We start from the raw sequence: 17,032 nt of genomic DNA, 5'->3' as shown, positions 1-17,032 counted from the left end.
ACACTTTCTTGAAAAACAAAGCAAAAAATATCTCTAACTGGAATCTTCTCACCATGGAAGGGAAGTGGCAGAAGTGTTAATATCTTTTGCTTGGGTTGGTATACAACGTACATTTGAGTTAGACAAATGGTAGAGAATAAGGAGAAAAGGAAGAAGACAAGCAGAATGAGGCAGCTACCACAGCAGACGGAACAAATAACTACAATTCCAGCGCACCCTGCTATCCTTTTTCCTTCCTTCTTGCAGAGGAAGCAATTTATAAAATGTATTAAGGAGAATCCTGCTTTGACAGAACCTATCCTTTGGGGTCACTCTCCGAGACAGTGACGCATGAATCTGCCTGCCTTGGAGTGGAATTTTTTGTTGTTACATATCACTCTAGGACCTGCTCCTATTCTGAGGAAAGATTGTTGGTATCAGGTAAAGAAAACCTCACCGCTAGTTCCCCATCCTCTTTGATTCCCGTAACATTTTGCTCTACCACTATTTAGAACTCCTCAGTGCTGCAGTCTAGTAATTGGGTAAGGCATCTATAACCCTTAAGAGATTGTGAAATTCTTGAGGGCTGGGATTACCTCTTGTTAATTTTTTATTTCTAGGGCATGGCGTGGTGCCTAGCATCTAGAAGTCCTCAATATATGATTGTAAACTAATGAAGGTATTGTGGCTCATCTCTATAAAGATGACTGCAAATAACAATTCCAGATGGCTGGAAGCCCTACCAAGAATGGCAAACTCCCTACTCCCTCCCCTATTCCAGTTGGTGTAGGGCTTTGGTTCTCAAGTGGGGTCCCCTCAGACCATCAGCATCACCTGAGGACCTGCTATAAATGCAATTCTCTGGACATACTCCAGACCTACGGAATCAGAAACTATGGGAGGGAGGCCCAGAAATCTGTAATTTAACAAGCTTTCCAGATAATTCTGATGCACACTGATGTTTGAGAACCAGTAGTGTAGTAGGAAATCCAATGGGGTCTGTGCCCTTGCCCTGGTTCAGCTTAGCTGCTATGTGTCTAACCATGAGAGAATCCCTAAGCCCCTCAAAACTCTGCCTTCACAGGCTATAACAAGGGAGTTGGAATGATGCCTGAGAACCCTTCTGGTCTAAAATTCTGCAAAATACCAAAGACAGAAAGAAAGTAAATAAATGTTCCAATGACTAGATTTAGTCATTCATTCAGCAAATATGTACGTACCAGGCAGTGATCTGGACACGGAATCAGTGCAGGACACAAAATTACTCCTTTTTATTTTTTAAGATGTTATTTATTTATTTATTTGAGAGAGCGAGGACGCACGAGAGCATGAATGAACAGGGGTGGGGTGTGGGGACGGGGCAGAGGGAGAAGCCGACTCCCCGCTGAGCAGGGAGCCCGATGCAGGGCTTGGTCCCAGGACCCTGGGATCGTGACCTGAGCCGAAGGCAGACGCTTAACGACTGAGCCACCCAAGTGCCCCACAATTACTCCTTTTTAAATAAAGTTGCAAGATTTCAGACCACAAACTTACCTGTCTTCTGTCTACAATAGTCTCACATTGCATTTGTTGGGGAATATGAACTGGAAAGCTGAGAAAAATGATCCAGAATTCTGACCACACCTCTCCCAAATTACTTGGACTTTAATTCTTTTGTTTTTTATTTTTTCATTTTTTTTTTTTGTTGTTGTTGTTGTTTTTTACTTTGACTTCAATTCTTGAGCCTCTTGTGTTTACTTAAGGGGCTTCAGTACTCATGTGTTAGGAGACAAGCGTGTGATAATAAATGTGATTATCTACCAAATTAGAATATCTCTGGGTCTACATTATTTCATGGCACAAAGTTGCTTGCTCTTTTAGGAAATCGAATTCCAGGAGCGCCTGGGTGGTTCAGTCATTAGGCGTCTGCCTTCAGCTCAGGTCATGATCCCAGGGTCCTGGGATCAAGCCCCGCATCGAACCCGCATCCGGCTCCCTGCTCCGCAGGAAGCCTGCTTCTCCCTCTCCCACTCCCCCCGCTTGTGTTCCCTCTCTCGCTGTGTCTCTCTCTGTCAAATAAATAAAATCTTAAAAAAAAAAAAAGAAATCGAATTCCATCTAATGGTCTCCTCATTGATTCTCTTTTCTAGTTACCAACTGTATTGCTTGAGTAAGTTCTTGTGTTGGCCATTCGCCTTTCTTTTTGTTTGTGTTTTGTTTTGTTTTTTAATTTATTTATCTGAGAGAGAGAACAGGAGGAGGGGGAGGAGCAGAGGGAGAGGGAGAAGCAGACTCCCCGCTGAGCGGGAAGCCTGATGCAGGGCTTGATCCCAGGACCCCCGGGGATCATGACCTGAGCAGAAGGCAGACACTTAACTGACTGAGCCACCCAGGTGCCCCTCCTTTTTTTTTGATCGGCCTCCCTCCCACACTGACTCTTGTATACCCCCCCCATCACCACACAAACTCAGTACTTAGTGGGCTCCTGCAAGGTGTTTTAGACTATTTTGGACATTTATTGAGTTTAAACATCCTTTTTTAAAAAGAGATTTTATTTATTTATTTAACAGAGAGAGAGAGAAAGAGTATGCACAAGCAGGGGGAGCGGCAGACAGAGGCGCCCCTAAATATCCTTTTTAAAAGGACCTCTTAATGAGATGCCTGGCTGGCTCAGTTTGAAGAGTATGCCGACTCTTGATCTTGGGGGTTGTAAGTTCGAGCCGCATGTGGGGTATAGAGATTCCTTAAGTAAGAAAAATCATAATAAAATAAAAAGGACTTTTAAGAAAAAACAAACCAAAAAGCCACCAACCACACTTGGACATTTGATTCTCTGACCTGTTCACATTTCACTGCATTTGAAAGGACAGGAGATGGCGCCAGAAGGCAGTGGAATGCCTTGGGTTTAGCCAGCTCCAGGGTAAGGAATGTGCTGGAGAGAGGAGTAAGAATTAAAACAAAGGTGCCAGAGTTTGAGTAGCTACTGAGATGAAGGGAGTAGGGGGGGAGGATGGCATTTTGTTTTGTTTTAACATAGAAGGGTCCTCTTGACACGTACTCCAAATTAGCTTGGTGACTACAGAAATATCCACAGTATAGCCAAAGAGCAAAATAAAGGCAAGTGCCTGGAGGATGGTGCTTGCCTCCTTACTCCCTCCCTCCCAGAAACCAAGGCCTTTGTCCACTGGGGTAGCACGAGGGCCTGGAGAGGCTGCTCACTCAGAAGTGGGAAGGTGCTGATTTGGGGCTAAGACATTTTTGTGAAACAATGTTTATTTCTGGAGGCAAAATCCCAAATCCCACCAGCAGTGAAACACTTCCTCGAGGCAATCACACACAGATTTTAAATTAAAATTTTTAAAAATTACCAAAAAAAATTCACGAGACAACCAGCAGGTGGCGCCTGGCAAGACACACTATCTGCCCGGGGAAGCTGAATTACAGCCCCAGCTGCTGGACCGGGACTCTGACCTGACGAGGTCATTCTGTCCAGGCCCATTCTTTCCTCCCATGCAGTAGATGTCTCTGCTTTTCTTCCTTTCTCTGTTTCTCTGTGTTAACTATCCTGATTCCCAGGATGTCTAGTTTATTGCCTTTTATTCTTCTTAGACGAGAGGGGTGGGGCTTTGGGGGAACCCCAAAACATAAAATGCGCCTTGTAAGGGAAAAAGAATTCTGAGGGTGATGAGAAAATGAAGAGGGAAATGACATCCGCCAAATGGTTTTGCTTTGCACATCAATCACAGGGGCCAGAAAGGCATGGCTACTCCTGCCTCAGCAGGTACCGATGATCCAGCACATGCATTATTCTGTTCATTTGGCTTTTATCCTGCTCCCTTATTTAGCTTCTGCTCCCTTTGTTTTGGCTATTTCTTGCTCCTTGGCAGGAGGGACGAGCGCAGAGGGAGCTCAAACGGGTGCCTCCTCAGGGAGGGTGACTCTGGTGAAGGGCACGGAGGAGAAAGAGGTCTCAGTGTCTGGCTTGAAATTATCTGTGTGTTTCACATTCTCTAATGAGGGCTTTAGGATGTACATTCCGATCGGGATTTCCAGTCCCATGGGGAAACAGGCACCAGCCCACATTCCTGAGACCCAGCAGCCTCTATACTCTACTCATCCAGCTCCCCGGTGGCAGATTTCACTCAGTCCCACATGTCCGGCCTCAGCCCTTTGTTGAGCAGGAGGGAAGACCCTGGGCCCCACTTCCAACTAGATCACATGGTCTCTCTCTGCTCCCTCCCCTCCCTTTCTCTAGAGTCTGCCTTTTTTTTTTTTTTTTTTTTTTTTTACGGTGGTAATGATTGTTTCAGAGGTCTCCCCATCTCTCCTCCTGCCCTGGCCTCCCTGCCAGGGGTCAGTGTCCTCTTCAATGACAAAAGCCGCCCTAGATATGGGCTCCCTGGGGAGGGAGGTGGCTGGGTCTGGCAGTTGGAGCCGCCGTCTCTCTGTGGTGCTGCTGCAGCCCCTCCCCCGCTGGGCACACAAATGGGCTTTATACAGCAAACAAAACCACCCCCCCACCCAGGCCGCACAGGCACGTGGACCCAGGCCTCACCGTGGGAAGGGGGTGGTGACAGGCACAGGAAGAGATCGCTCCAAACCAGTTCTCTTGCCTCACTTCTCTTCTTTATTTTCTACAAGCTAGGTCTTAGCCCTTGACTTCCTACCCTCCACCTGCACCCTGAGTCCCCAGCTCCTATCTCCGAACTCTGGACCCTTCCTGTTCCGGGGCAGTTCATAATCTGCAGGGGACAGGGAACAGGTCTTCCCACCCGCTGGCCCATGCCACCCAGGGGAGCTGCTCCTCGGAGAAGCCAGGCGGGGAATGAGAACATGGTGTCCCCCTGAGGGGGCTGGATTGGACCCCCAAGCCCTCCTTCCGTGGCCCAGGCCCGCTCCAGGGGACCCCCACCTGGACAGTGCCCATGGGAAGAGCAGAGGAAGGAAGAGCACACCCCAGCTGGGCGCCTGAGCCAGGGCCCGGGCTCTGTGAGCCCGCCGCAAGCTCCAACTCTGCATGCCTAATCGGCTATTTAAGGAGCTGTTCGCCAGCAACCCCGGCAGCACCCCCCACCCCCACGTACACTCGTCCAGAGCCACCTTAAAAGCAGGAGGCAATTGTGAAGTCGCTGGCCAGCAAGTGGAGTGAAGATTGTAGAGGTAGATTAACAAAGAGAGAGAGATTTGTCCTAGGGACCCAAAACCCTTCGGTACCCTACTGAAAACCAAATCCTCTGGAAGCTCACAGAGACAGCAAGAGAAAAAGAGATAAATACAATCAGCTCAGGCCCAAGAAACTCCTCTCTCACTCTCTCTCTCTCCGTCCCTCCCTCCCTCTCCCTCTCCCTCTCCCTCCCTCTCCCTCTCCCCCCCAACTCCTTCTCTGCCAACCCTAGTCCTCTAGTCCCCAAACTCCCAGTACCTGCTTCTTGCGGGGACACCATGTTGTTCTTCACTCTCCTGCTGGAGGTGATTTGGATCCTGGCTGCCGAAGGGGGTAGGTACATCTGGATGTCTGTGTGTCTGTCTGTGCTGATGTCCACATGCTCCAGGTTTACTTAATGGGGGGGGTGTTATAAAAGGAAGCCTAGGAGCTTGAATAAAAGACTCAGGGATGTGGGGGAAGAGAGAGGAGTGGGGAGAAGAGCACTTTCCTTCTTGCCCTTTTGCCTGTCCAGCCTTGCTGTTTGTGGGGATGGGGGGAGGGTTGGGGAGCTAGCTGGGGAGCAGGATGTGTACACACACTGCGGGAATCGCTCTCTGCACTCTTTCCTGCACCGCCCTAGTCCCAGACAACCCTCCCAGGCCCTCTTTATTTCAGAACTCCCTCAACTAGGGAGCCAAGGAGGCAGCGAGTGAAAAAATAGAGAGGGCTCTATACCCCTGCGCCCCCTGACTAACTCAGACCCTGCTCCCCAACTATGAACTGCATGGCCAATGTCCACTCTTGATTCTATGGGGCGACTGGTTTCCCGGTTTCTCCCTGCAAGCAGTAGCAATAACAGTCAACACTGTTGGGCCCTTCACAGCTTAGGAAGGACTTTCAGAAGCTCCCAGGAGATGAGGAGGACTCGGAGAACAGGCTTCCGGATGCTCCCTATAGTGTCCCCAGGACCCTTGCCCCTTATTTTTGTGTTTCCTATGTCTAGCACAGAATCCGGTACACAGCAGGTGTGCAATCAAGACCCCTTGGAAGAGCAGGGGGTGAGGGGAAGGGCCTGGAGGACAGAAGGGGAACGCAGGGAGGATGATGAGGTGAGGGGGCCAGCCACATGGAGAGCTGGAAAGTACATCTGAGGGAAAAGAAAAAAACAGGGAAAGAAGAGGAAGAGATGAAGAATCAGCATGTCGAGGATTTGGTGGGAGGGGAAAAGCAAGGCTGTCAGCCTGCACCAAATGGAACTGGGGAATTCAAGTTGACTTGAGTGTCCCATGGCGCTGGTGAGTGAGAGGCTGCCTCCAGCCCTCCCCCTTGGGCTGCTTTTCAGAGTTGTCTGAACCAAGGGGTGGGTCAGAACAAGAGCCCAAGGATGAGATCAAGGATATCTCAGAAGTCTGAGGAATTTGAGAGAATAAGAGAGAGAGAGGAAGGAATTTCGAATTTTTTCCCACAGAGCTTGAATTTGAACTAGAATTGGAATAATCCAGAGAAAACCGGCAGGAAGGCGGAAGCCATTGGCCTTGCGTGAGACTGGACCAGCAGACCCCCAGGCTCTCAGCCTGAGATAGGGCTGCGCGAGAGGCTGGCATGTGACCCGGCTGGCAGCTCTCCCTTCCGCACACAATGCTTCACTTTCAGTCGGTCTCTGCCAGCCTGGCTGCCTGGGCCCACCCACCACCCTCAACGTGGCGGGGACCCTGCCCCGACTCCCACCTTCCCTAGCCATCTGGGGATCTAGAGAGCAGAGGCTCCCGCTAACGGGAGAGCTACTAGGACCCGAGGAGGAACTTCAGTGTTAATTCACAGCGGAGGGCCTCGCCTCACGTGCTTGACACTATGCTTCAGAGCAGATGAATAATGGCCCTTCTCCCCTGGGTAGCATCATCCCCCACACACAACCTCCGCCCCCACACGCCCCCCGCCCGGTTCTAGTCCCTCTCCTCCAAACCCTCTGTCCACGCCCTCACCTCACCCTAATCTTCTAAGTGTCGGACTGGCTTGGCCCCGGCTGGAGAACAGTGAGCGCGGGGCAAGCTGCACTTTTGGGTCCAGGTTAATTTTAGTCTCCGGGCTCTCTCTACTCCCTTCCCCTTCTCCTCCCCCTCTCCTCAGCACGCGCCCGCACTGCCCGGGGCCGGCGATTTTAAATCGGCCCCCCGACCTTTCCGCCGAGGTGTCCGGTTTCAGGGCTTCCTTCGGGAAGTGCTCGGGGAGGAGGGTGGAGAGAGAACAGAGCGAGGTGGGGCGGCACAGAGCGTCCGCGGGAGGGGGAGGGCCGGCCCACGCTGTCGCCCCCCCCCCCCCCCCCCCCCCGCTGCGCTGGCTGCAACCCCGCTCTCTCTGCCTTGCAGGTCAACACTGGACATATGAGGGTGAGAGCAGAACCCAAGGCCTTCCGCTACCCCTTCCACACTGGGACCTCTTCACCTGCCGGGAAGACTTCTGTCGAGTGTGTGGGGAGTTCCCTTTAGCTTCTTTAGCTTCTGACCCTAGCTCCTCCTGCCTCCCAGGCCCCCCCACCCCGGCCCTATTTTTTACGTCTATGACTCCTAGACCCTGTTCTAACTGTCAAATCCCGCCCCCACTCCTCCACCCCCACCCCCGACTCAGCAGAAAGGCCAGTGATGTCCTCAGTCAGTCTGTGTGGGAATGAGGGAGCTGGAGTGGAGAAGAAACCAGGTAGGGAAAGGAACACAGAGCTTAGCTGCCCATCCACTTCCTGGCTCTTTTTCTGACCTCATAGATCCTCCTTGCATCTGGAATTGGGACAGAGCCTGAGGTCAGGGGTGAGGAAGAGTCTGGCAGGATAGTCTGTGACCCTGGTGGGGGTGGACTCAATTCCCCTGAACTGCTGACAAACAAGCAAATTCCAGAGTCAATGCAAGGTTCTGTGTGAGAGCAAGAAATGAATGGTGGGAAGTCAGCAGAGGGAATGCAATCCCCAGGCCACTCCATAAGGGGGCTCCCAAGGAGACTTGCTCTTTCTAGGATCATTTTATTTCCCCAGCTTTCCTGCCTCTGTTCTAGTCCCACCTCTCCAGGCATGCAGGTTTTCTATCCATCCCCTTTTCCTTTCATTCAGCTTTCTTGTCCCCAAACTACAGGTAAGTAAAAGCCACTACTCTATCAGGAGTAGTCTCTCAGGAGAGCTGGGGAGTCATCACTGCCTCAGGGAAGGTGAAGGGTGCTGCCACATCAAGTCCAGCAGGGACCCCTGCCTCACCTAGCCCTGCACAACTGGGGTCTTCGCCAGGGTTGGGGGGGGGGCTAGTTCCTGAAGGGTGGCTGGAGCTTGGAGGGCAGGACAAATGTCCGTGGTAATCCCTACCAGGCCCACATGGTCAAGACCACTGGCCAGCCTCTTACCCTGAGTGTGGAAGCAATGCCCAATCCCCCATCAATATCCAGACAGACAGAGTGACTTTTGACCCTGAGTTGCCCGCTCTGCAGCCCCATGGATATGACCAGCCTAGCACTGAGCCTTTGGACCTGCACAACAATGGCCACACAGGTAAAAAGCCCAGGCTCCAAGGAGGTGTAAACTCCAGTTCCAATCTTAGGAGTCGGGGAAAAGAAGCATTTGCCTAACTTCTAAATTCCTAGAAGGCTTCATCTACAAATTCAGACATGTGAGAATAGGGATGTGGTTCCTTAAAGCCAAAGGTAGGGAGTGAATGTCTACAATCAGGGTGAATTCAGCATCATAACATCAACTTGACCCTCATTGAGAAAGGCAGAGCTATGCTGGAAAAGCAGTGGTGGGAAGGACTGGGTGCTACTGGGAGAGGGAGGTAGAAAAGGCTGGCCCGGGTCTCCCAAGGAGCAGCAGCATCGGAGGGGTAGGAATGTGGCCACACTCCTCCACCAACCCTAGCTTGCTCTCTTTTCCTCACAGTGCAACTCTCTCTGCCCCCTACCATGTATCTGGAGGGACTTCCTCGAAAATATGTAGCTGCCCAGCTCCACCTGCACTGGGGTGAGACAGGGTCCCTGGGCGGATCAGAGCACCAGATCAACAGTGAAGCCACAGTTGCAGAGGTACCAGGGAGCAAAGCTTGGCCTGGGACATGGTGACAGGCATGGTCGGTGCCAGAGAACAGAAGGATCTGGAAACTGAGAAGAGTCATACTTGGAGGATAAGGCCAACCTTTGTGGGACAGGTGTAGGGCACGCTGGAGGTGGAGGTGGTGGCGGCTAGGGTCAAAGCTTTTGGGAAGGGGTAGTGGAGAAACATTAAATGATTTCATTCCCTCTCCTCTCCCTCAGCTCCACATTGTACATTATGATTCTGATTCCTATGACAGCTTGAGTGAGGCTGCTCCGAAGCCTCAGGGCCTGGCTGTCTTGGGCATCCTCATTGAGGTCAGTGGCCCCCAGTCCCTCCCAGGTCTCTCGCCCTCTCTCTGCCCCCCCTCAGTCCTATTCTGCCCATGTCTTTTGCTGCTCTCCCTCCCTAGGCTAGTCAGCAACCCACTCTGACCGTTTACTCCATGTGTGAACGTCTTACTGCAGACACATACTCATCCCCAACTCTCTCCCTTTCCAGGTGGGTGAGACCAAGAATCCAGTTTATGAACACATCCTGAGTCACTTGCATGAAATTAGGCATAAAGGTGAGCCTGTGAGATTAGACTTCAGGGGCACTTCCCCAAAAAGGCCTATGAAGCCTGGGATGACGATGAGTTAGGGGCCGGGGCTTTGCTTCTGGGAGTGCCATCTAGGTAAGCTGGGGTACAGTGAGGGGAAGAGGAGTCCTAGTCTGATCTCCTCCAGATCAGAAGACTTCAGTGCCTCCCTTCAACGTGGGAGAGCTGCTCCCCCCACAGCTGGACCAGTTCTTCCGTTACAACGGCTCGCTCACCACACCCCCCTGCTACCAGAGCGTGCTCTGGACAGTCTTCAGTCGAAGGGCTCAGATTTCGATGGGACAGGTGAGTGGTGGAGAGGTGAGGCAGCAGAGACATAACCTCAGACCCTTTCCCACTCCACAAAGTGAGTGACACTTCTCCCCTAACCCCCCTCTTCTACTCCTCAGCTGGAAGAGCTTCAGGAGACATTGTTCTCCACAGAAGAGGTGCCCTCTAAGCTCCTGGTACGGAACTACCGAGCCCCCCAGCCTCTCAATCAGCGAACAGTCTTTGCTTCTTTCATCCAAGGTGACTGCACAGGGCTTGGAAAAGGAGATGGGAAATTGGGGGACTCGGTGGCAGGAACTAGGGAGCCTCTGGGAAGAAAAGGAAGGCTAGGACGGGAAGGAGTTTCTCAGACTTGCTGGGACTGGGAATACCCCCACCCCGGAACGCCAGGTGATGGTCTCCCCCAGCACAGAGGCAGAGTGTACTGCTCCCAGCTGGGATGGGGAGCTCAAGTCCCACTGACCCACGTCTTCCTCCCTTACAGCGAGATCCTCCTACACTACAGGTAAGACAGCCTGAACCAGGTGTGGGGGAGGGGAGTGGCGCTCCACGGTGCCTGAGGGAAGGTCTCAGTATCTATGTTAGTCCTAGGATGACATCTCCTGTGTTTCTCTCTCCCAGGTGAAATGCTGAGTTTAGGAGTGGGAATCTTGGTTGGCTGTCTTTGTCTTCTACTGGCTGTTTATTTCATCGCTAGGAAGATTCGGTGAGGTCCTACTTTCCATTCCTTCCGTCCTTTCTTTTCTACTGAAAATCACTCTATTCCATCTTTAATCTGTTTCACCTAGGATACTAGTCATTTCCATGAACCATTCCCCCTTCCAGGAAGAAGAGGCTAGGAAACCGGAAAAGCGTGGTCTTCACCTCGGCACGAGCCACAGAGGCATAGACTCCCTCGCCGACATCATAGATGCCTTCCCCTCATGCCAATCAGGGAGCTTCTAAAATGAGCTGCAGGGACTGGCCAGAAGTAGTGGGCAGACACCCCTCCTTCCTCCAGACAGCCCCTACAGAGAGGCACGGACAGGCTCTTGTTCATGGAATAAGAGCAGAGCCTTCGACCTCTCAAAACCTATAGATCAGGACAACCCCATGTTAACAATGCAGACAGCAAACTGTGTCTAGTTGTAGGGGAAGTTGGGGATGTAACCCCCAAAGTCCTCCACCCCCTCGCCTTTATGTCCTTTTCCCTAGATATAGGGTAGGACCTCCCCTTAGGAAAAAGACTTGTTGCTGTTGGGGTTATGTATTTTTTTGCTCAATATACCTGGAAATTAAAGTTTCTAATCCCACCTCTGGGTCTTCCTTTGGGGCTCTTGAGAGTGGGGGAGTTCCTTAATCTCTCAGGAGGCAGAGGTGGGCGAAGGACAGGGGGAAAGAAGCATGGATGAATAACTCTTTTTACCCCAGTCCTGCAAGGGGAGATCCGCCTCTGGAAAATACTTAACCCAAAGTTCCTGACATGTGAGACCGTGAGCCCAGATTTCTATCCTTGTACCAAAGCTATGCTGGAGGGGGTCAGAGGTTGCCAGATAAGGAAGGAGGTTGGATAAGAGATGTGGGAGGACAGAAATCTCGATGAACATGTTATCCCCTCCCTTAAAAGCCAAGTTCCCCCACAATTATAAAGTCCTTTTTATTAGTCAAAATCACAATCACCTTGATTAAAAGGATGGAACATGCCATCCTCAGCAGAAAATGATACAGTTTATAGAAAACCTCCCCCCCCCCCCCCCCCACCCCAATTAAAAACTAGAAAAAAATCTGCCCTCCTTCCCTGTGATGTCATGGTAGTCTGACTTCTCCAGTGGCATTGCAGCTCTGGAGTGGGCCAGCTCACCGCAGCACCCTCCACTTCACCTTGGGGAGGGGAGGGATGCTGGTGGTCAAGGAGGTTAAAACATTAGTTCCAGTATTACCAGTTTCCCAAACATGCACTTCCTTCCTTTCCCCCAAGGCCTGAGACAAAGGGGAAAGGTGGACAGATATAAGCCCCACCATGAGGAGCAATTTGAGGAGGGAAAATATAGTTCAAGGAGGTTAGAAGAATTCCAACACACCTCTTCCCTCCCCCATTCAAAAAAAGAAAAAAAGGAAGGAAGGAAGAAAAAGAAAGAAAGGAAGGAAGGGAGGGAGGGAGGGAGGGAAGGAGGGAGGGAGGAAGGAAGGAGGGAGGGAGGAAGGAAGGAAGGAAGGAAGAAAAGAAAAAAGAAAAAGGCAGTTTGGGGTCTTTATCACACCAAAAATGGTTCCCCTCAGACCTGAGAAAAATACCAAGACGCCCAGTCTGGGGAGGAGGTACTGGGAAACTGAGAGCTCGTCTACCCTTGAGCCTCCATTAATTTCATCTCCACGGCAACAGCTAAGCTAGGTCCCTTTTCTTGGCAACCTGCACTGTCCAGAACTGGAGATGGAGAAATACAGGGCGAGGAGATCAGGAGGGCACCCCAGGCCTAGGGGTTCCCCCCCACGTTCCCTCAGTCCTCGGGTGGGATGCGCAGGGCAGAATACACCATCACCCGACTGTCCTCCTGCCGTCGGCCTGCAGAGGGGAAGGGGGGTGAGTCTTGCGCAGGGTGAGGGCAGAGCACTGACACATGGGGAGTCCTGGACAACAAGGGGGTCCCCAGAGGGTGGGGATAAGTACAGATTCAAACCCACCAGTCACTGACTGGCTGAACCCAGGCTGCTCCTGGTGAAGCCTAGAGACTAAAGGTCACGAGTGGACAAAGCAAAACCCTGAAGGTGGTGGGACAGACCGACGAGGAGACAGAGAATGGTGGGCAATGGACCCGGGCTAGGGCTGGGCTCAGTCATGGGCAGTGGGCAGGCAGGTGGGATCTGTCAGGCGATCAGTCCAGGTAGTCAGTCCTTACACGAGAGGCTGCGCTGGATACTTCGGAGGGAACCTCCAGCTGTGATGAAGGCCCAAAGCCCCATGGAAACAGTGACTGCATAGATGGGCAGCAGGCTGGCCTCGTACCAGGGGTTCAGGAATGTCTAGGGATGGGGTAAGAGTAGAAAAGAAGTTAGCTTCTCTCTCTGCCTAATCCCCACATTCTCTCCGTGCCTTTGACCCAAACCTCCCCCCCTACCCCGCCCCAGGTGGCTCACTCAAATCCCTAGTCCTTCCTTTCAGGGCACCAACATCTTGAGAGGTTAAGAGGACTTTTGATTTTTAGCTCCCTCATAGGTTTCTGCCCCTTCCTGCTCACCTCAGGCCATTTGTATTAGAGTTTGACTAATCCATTCATACTCCTCCCGGAGCATCCCCAGAGCAGGTTATACAACTGATGCTGAGGTGAGAGACTTCTCAACACTTACCTCTCTGCCTCCTCCCTTGGTGTGTTTTCAAATGTTAAGAAGTGAGAATATACCTCCCCTCCATCCCACTCACCATTAAACTTTTTTCTCTCTAACTCGGGCCCATGTCCCCAACTCACCAGTCCCGAGGTCAGTAGGTGACTCCCAACCACCAGGCCCAAAGCCCAGTACCGTCTCCTCTCACAGGCATCAAAGAACACAACTCCCCAAAAGGTGTGGAGCAGGATAATGGCTGCTGTCAGAAAGGCTGCAGAGAGGGAGATGGGGATGAGCTACATCCCTCATCCTCTCCCAGCCTCCTGAGATGTTGAGCCAAAGAGGTCTCCCAGCGAAGGCTAATACATCAGATCAGGGCCAGGGATGGATGGGGCATGAAGGCAAGACAGAAAGCGGGCCTTACCTGAAGTCAGGAAGTAATAGGGTGAGTCTCCATGGATGCCAACCACACCTGGCCCGAGCGCATCAGCCAAAATATTGATAACAGAGAAGACACCACTGATGATACCGAAGGAAAGACCAGAAACTGGAGGGAAGGAGGGTCTCATCAATGTCAGAGGTCTTTATAGCCTCATTACCAGTGATCCCACCCCATTCCCAGTCACAATTCCCCCACACCTACTCTCCCTCCAGACCACCTCCTTGGAAGTCAGGTATGAAGGAAAAGCAGCAGCCACTTAGAACACGTGGTTGTTTTCCACTTCCCTGGGAGAGGGGGGTGTCCAACTCCCTCCTCCAGTCCCTCTCCCTTGGCTCACCATAGGCCATCTGGCGGATGGAGATGGGTGATCTTCCGTCCTCACTCAGCGATGCTAACCCCTCATCTGCCTTCCTGGGATGGGGCGGGGGTGGGGTGGGGTAGGGGAAATATGAGGGAGGGCAGTAATGCTCCTTTCCCTCTAACGTCCTCCCCTAGTGCCTCCTCTTCCAAACCCACCACCCAGGGGCTGCCCCACTTCTCATAGTGCAATCCTCTGCCCTTCTCCCCTCCTAACTATCCCATCTTCTTACTTAAGCAGCTTGTAGTAGGCAAAGCGGAACACCTCCTGTAGAAGGACGGAGACCGCAGCACCAAAAATCAGGAGGCCATACTGGAGCCGGGCATCTGAACGGTCGGTCACATGGACCAAGATGAACCAGACCACAGAGGCCAAGAGCAAGGAGACCAGCCAGAAAAATGCCCTGAGGAAAGACAAGGGCAATCAGACAGGTCAGGGTAGGCAGAGCCAGGGAAATCAAGGAGGGGAACCAATCAAGGCTGCAGCATGGAAAGTGGAAGTTAGACTTCCGGATGGTCAGGGAGACTGGGAGGAGACAGGATCGGTGTCTCCACCAAGGGGGTCATGTAGGGATCTGGACCGGGGGAAGGGACAGAAATCTGATTAATGAGTCTTCAGAGCGATGAGAGCCAGAATGTACGCGCACAGTAGGGAGAGGTATCCATTCCTGGATCCTCCCTTAGGCCGGCGGAGGTCAGCACACCCCCCTCACGCGTCTTGGCCTTGGGCCTCCTCTGACGTCGCCGGGAGGAGTATAGGAGGAATCTGTGCGATCCCTGGAAGGCGGAAACCAACTGCGGGAAAGGGCAAATCATCTAGACCCCTGACTCGACCCTTTCCAATCTTCACCTCCGACTTGTCTCCCCCAACTCAGGCTCCCAAGCTCGCCCAGCCCCTTCCGGATCTCTCTCTCTCTGGCGCCCTCCCGCGTCTTGTCGACCCCCTACTCACCCTGCGACCAGGATGATTACGCGAAGAGGGTCCCCAGCCACAGTGATCAAGAAAAGCGCAAAGGCCGGGCCGAAAGCGACGAAAGTGCATCCGAAAAACACTGCGGCCCCCATGGCTGGGCAACTGGGGGCGGGGTGGAAAGCCTGGCCAAGAGGGGTTGATAGGGGGAGGACGCTAGCTGGGGAGTCCGCTTGGGGTGGCGACGCGACCCCGTGAGGGGCGCGGTGCAATGTCACCCCCGGACCCCGGGGAAGGGGAGGGGGGACACCGAAACCCCAGATACAGGTCCGCGCGACTTCCTCTACGGAAGCCGAGGAGGGAACAAACCCCGCCGCAGCCCCATGGCCTCCTCCCATCCAATCCCCACCCCCGAAGGCCAATGGAGAATCAGCGGGGGCGGAGCTGCGGGGGCGGGGCGGCACTACCTGCTGGGAGTTGTAGTCCTTCTGCCCTACTGAGCTTTCGACCTGGGTTCTGGGAGTGGCTCGAGCCGGTCAAAGGAGGGAGTGGGTCGGGACTGGCCCGGGTTCCTGGGTCTCGTTGGGCCTTGGCGCGGCTTCCTTTTGTTATTTTGTGGGGGAAGGGTAGTAGCAATTCTACGTCTTCTTGAAGAGCGGCGGGGGGCGGGGGGTAGATCCTGTTGGAACCTAAAGGACAAATACAAAGAAAGCACAGGATAGAGGGTGCAGGGAGATAGGGACGGGTATTGTTCTTACTTGAATTAGAGGAAATGAGCTTGAGCTACTGCCTAAAAGATGAAGGTTAGACTTAAAAGTAAGATTCTTTCAACAGGCTAGTATAGGAAACATTCAATTCAGTGAGTGTATCGCTAACGAAGCCTTCATCTGTCATGACCAGAGAATCGGAGAGAATAGGAGCCTGGAGAGCAACGTTAGGAAGGAGGTTACATGGGATTTGGTGTTAAGATTTCAAAGTTAAGACAGTAAAAAAGCAATTCGAGCTATGGGGTTGAAGGAAAAGCACACGCACGCACACACACGCACACACACACACACACACCAGCCAAGTCACACAGTTCCTTTTAGATCATACTTCCTCCATTTATTTTCTGAAAATGAACTCGGTGGTGTCTTTTCTTCAGGCTGGGGGAAGGCACAGTGGTTGTGTGTATTAGAGTGAGAGAAAATTAAAATAGGAGAAGAGGGTATTGTAACCTCATTTGGATGGGGCAAAGGTCAGTCTTTAGGGAGGATATTTAGGTAAAAGAGTACCAGAATGGGAAAGTGACAAAATCTGGAAAATTGTTTTTGAGAGACTAATCAAAGTACCAAAAAACCATAGAAATTGTTCAAAGAGAACCAGGTTTCCTTTCCTTCCTGGAAGTGATTTATGACTTAATGCATATGGGTACATTCACATAAGCGTTTTACATTTTTTTCCAGGAAATTCTTAAAAGGAGCTAAAGGAATAGATTGTATAGATACATGGAAAATCACCATCACCAAGCAAATCCTCCCCCACCCCGCCCCACCAAAAGGCTGAGAGGGTGTAAACATCCTGGCCAGTGCTCAAAACTCCAGTGTGTCTTGCTTCTGAGCCTAGCAGGCCGAGTCAGGGGAGGTGATAGGAGGAAGACACCTCTTCTTATCTCTCCTTTGAGCTATTACCACAGCATCTTCTGACTGATGAGAGCAGGCGCCAAACCTAACTTGTCCACCCGTGGTTCCACAGAGACTCTCATAGCGCCTGACTCTTAGTAGACGTTGAATAGATATTTATTAACTTCCTCTTAAAAAACATCACTACTCTTATTCCCTTGCCAGTGGACCCTGAATTGCCTATCAGACTAGGCCTAGCATATACATTACTGAATGTTTCTGAGTTGAATCGAATACAAATGTGAAATATAAAAGCAGAGAGAAAAGTGAGATGAACTGTAGCCCTGTGGGCTGGAATGGAGGGAGCATACCAAGTGGCTGAAAGTG

The 17,032-nt window shown here is 51.8% G+C and overlaps 2 protein-coding genes across 5 annotated transcripts; one reads left to right on the top strand and one right to left on the bottom strand.

The window, feature by feature from the left end:
* Positions 1–4,548: 4,548 nt before the first annotated feature.
* CA14 (carbonic anhydrase 14) lies at positions 4,549–11,326 on the top strand. Of its 4 annotated transcripts, XM_073888501.1 has the most exons (12): positions 4,556–5,118; positions 5,355–5,455; positions 7,471–7,491; positions 8,451–8,630; positions 9,015–9,157; positions 9,386–9,481; positions 9,666–9,732; positions 9,893–10,050; positions 10,155–10,275; positions 10,520–10,540; positions 10,657–10,741; positions 10,861–11,326. In XM_073888501.1, exons 2-12 carry the CDS (start codon positions 5,401–5,403, stop codon positions 10,922–10,924), a joined length of 1,011 nt encoding a protein of 336 aa, XP_073744602.1. In that variant the 5' UTR covers positions 4,556–5,118; positions 5,355–5,400; the 3' UTR covers positions 10,925–11,326. The 4 variants fall into 4 exon arrangements, with proteins under 4 accessions (XP_073744603.1, XP_073744602.1, XP_073744604.1 ...); XM_073888502.1 differs by having other exon boundaries at positions 4,549–5,455; positions 7,471–7,568; positions 8,528–8,630; XM_073888503.1 differs by having other exon boundaries at positions 4,556–5,455; positions 8,528–8,630.
* A 331-nt stretch (positions 11,327–11,657) lies between these two features.
* Positions 11,658–15,457, bottom strand: APH1A (aph-1 homolog A, gamma-secretase subunit). The gene is made up of 7 exons (XM_025858391.2): positions 15,087–15,457; positions 14,368–14,538; positions 14,115–14,188; positions 13,760–13,882; positions 13,479–13,606; positions 12,912–13,035; positions 11,658–12,577 (listed from the first exon to the last, which is right to left on the bottom strand). The coding sequence occupies exons 1-7, from the start codon at positions 15,440–15,442 to the stop codon at positions 12,513–12,515; spliced, it is 1,041 nt and encodes a 346-aa protein (XP_025714176.2). The 5' UTR covers positions 15,443–15,457; the 3' UTR covers positions 11,658–12,512.
* Between the last annotated feature and the right edge of the window lie 1,575 nt (positions 15,458–17,032).

Source organism: Callorhinus ursinus, unplaced genomic scaffold (genome assembly GCF_003265705.2).
Source record: "Callorhinus ursinus isolate GAN/ISIS: 27379988/994484 unplaced genomic scaffold, GSC_fseal_2.0 scaffold90, whole genome shotgun sequence".
NCBI classification, from domain to species: Eukaryota; Metazoa; Chordata; class Mammalia; order Carnivora; family Otariidae; genus Callorhinus; species Callorhinus ursinus.
This window is presented reverse-complemented; position numbering and strand designations above follow the sequence as displayed.

What these genes read in the sequence shown, in the direction of transcription:
- APH1A (XM_025858391.2), bottom strand. Translation starts at nt 15,442, where the DNA reads ATGGGAGGAGGCCATGGGGCTGCGGCGGGGTTTGTTCCCTCCTCGGCT. An exon ending in CATCCGCCAGATGGCCTATG is followed by an intron (nt 13,883 to 14,114) that starts GTGAGCCAAGGG and finishes CCTTCCCTCCAG; the next exon opens with TTTCTGGTCTTTCCTTCGGT. An exon ending in ACCTACTGACCTCGGGACTG is followed by an intron (nt 13,036 to 13,478) that starts GTGAGTTGGGGA and finishes CCCCATCCCTAG; the next exon opens with ACATTCCTGAACCCCTGGTA.
- CA14 (XM_073888502.1), top strand. Translation starts at nt 5,401, where the DNA reads ATGTTGTTCTTCACTCTCCTGCTGGAGGTGATTTGGATCCTGGCTGCC. An exon ending in CTCAGATTTCGATGGGACAG is followed by an intron (nt 10,051 to 10,154) that starts GTGAGTGGTGGA and finishes TCTACTCCTCAG; the next exon opens with CTGGAAGAGCTTCAGGAGAC. An exon ending in TTCATCGCTAGGAAGATTCG is followed by an intron (nt 10,742 to 10,860) that starts GTGAGGTCCTAC and finishes TCCCCCTTCCAG; the next exon opens with GAAGAAGAGGCTAGGAAACC.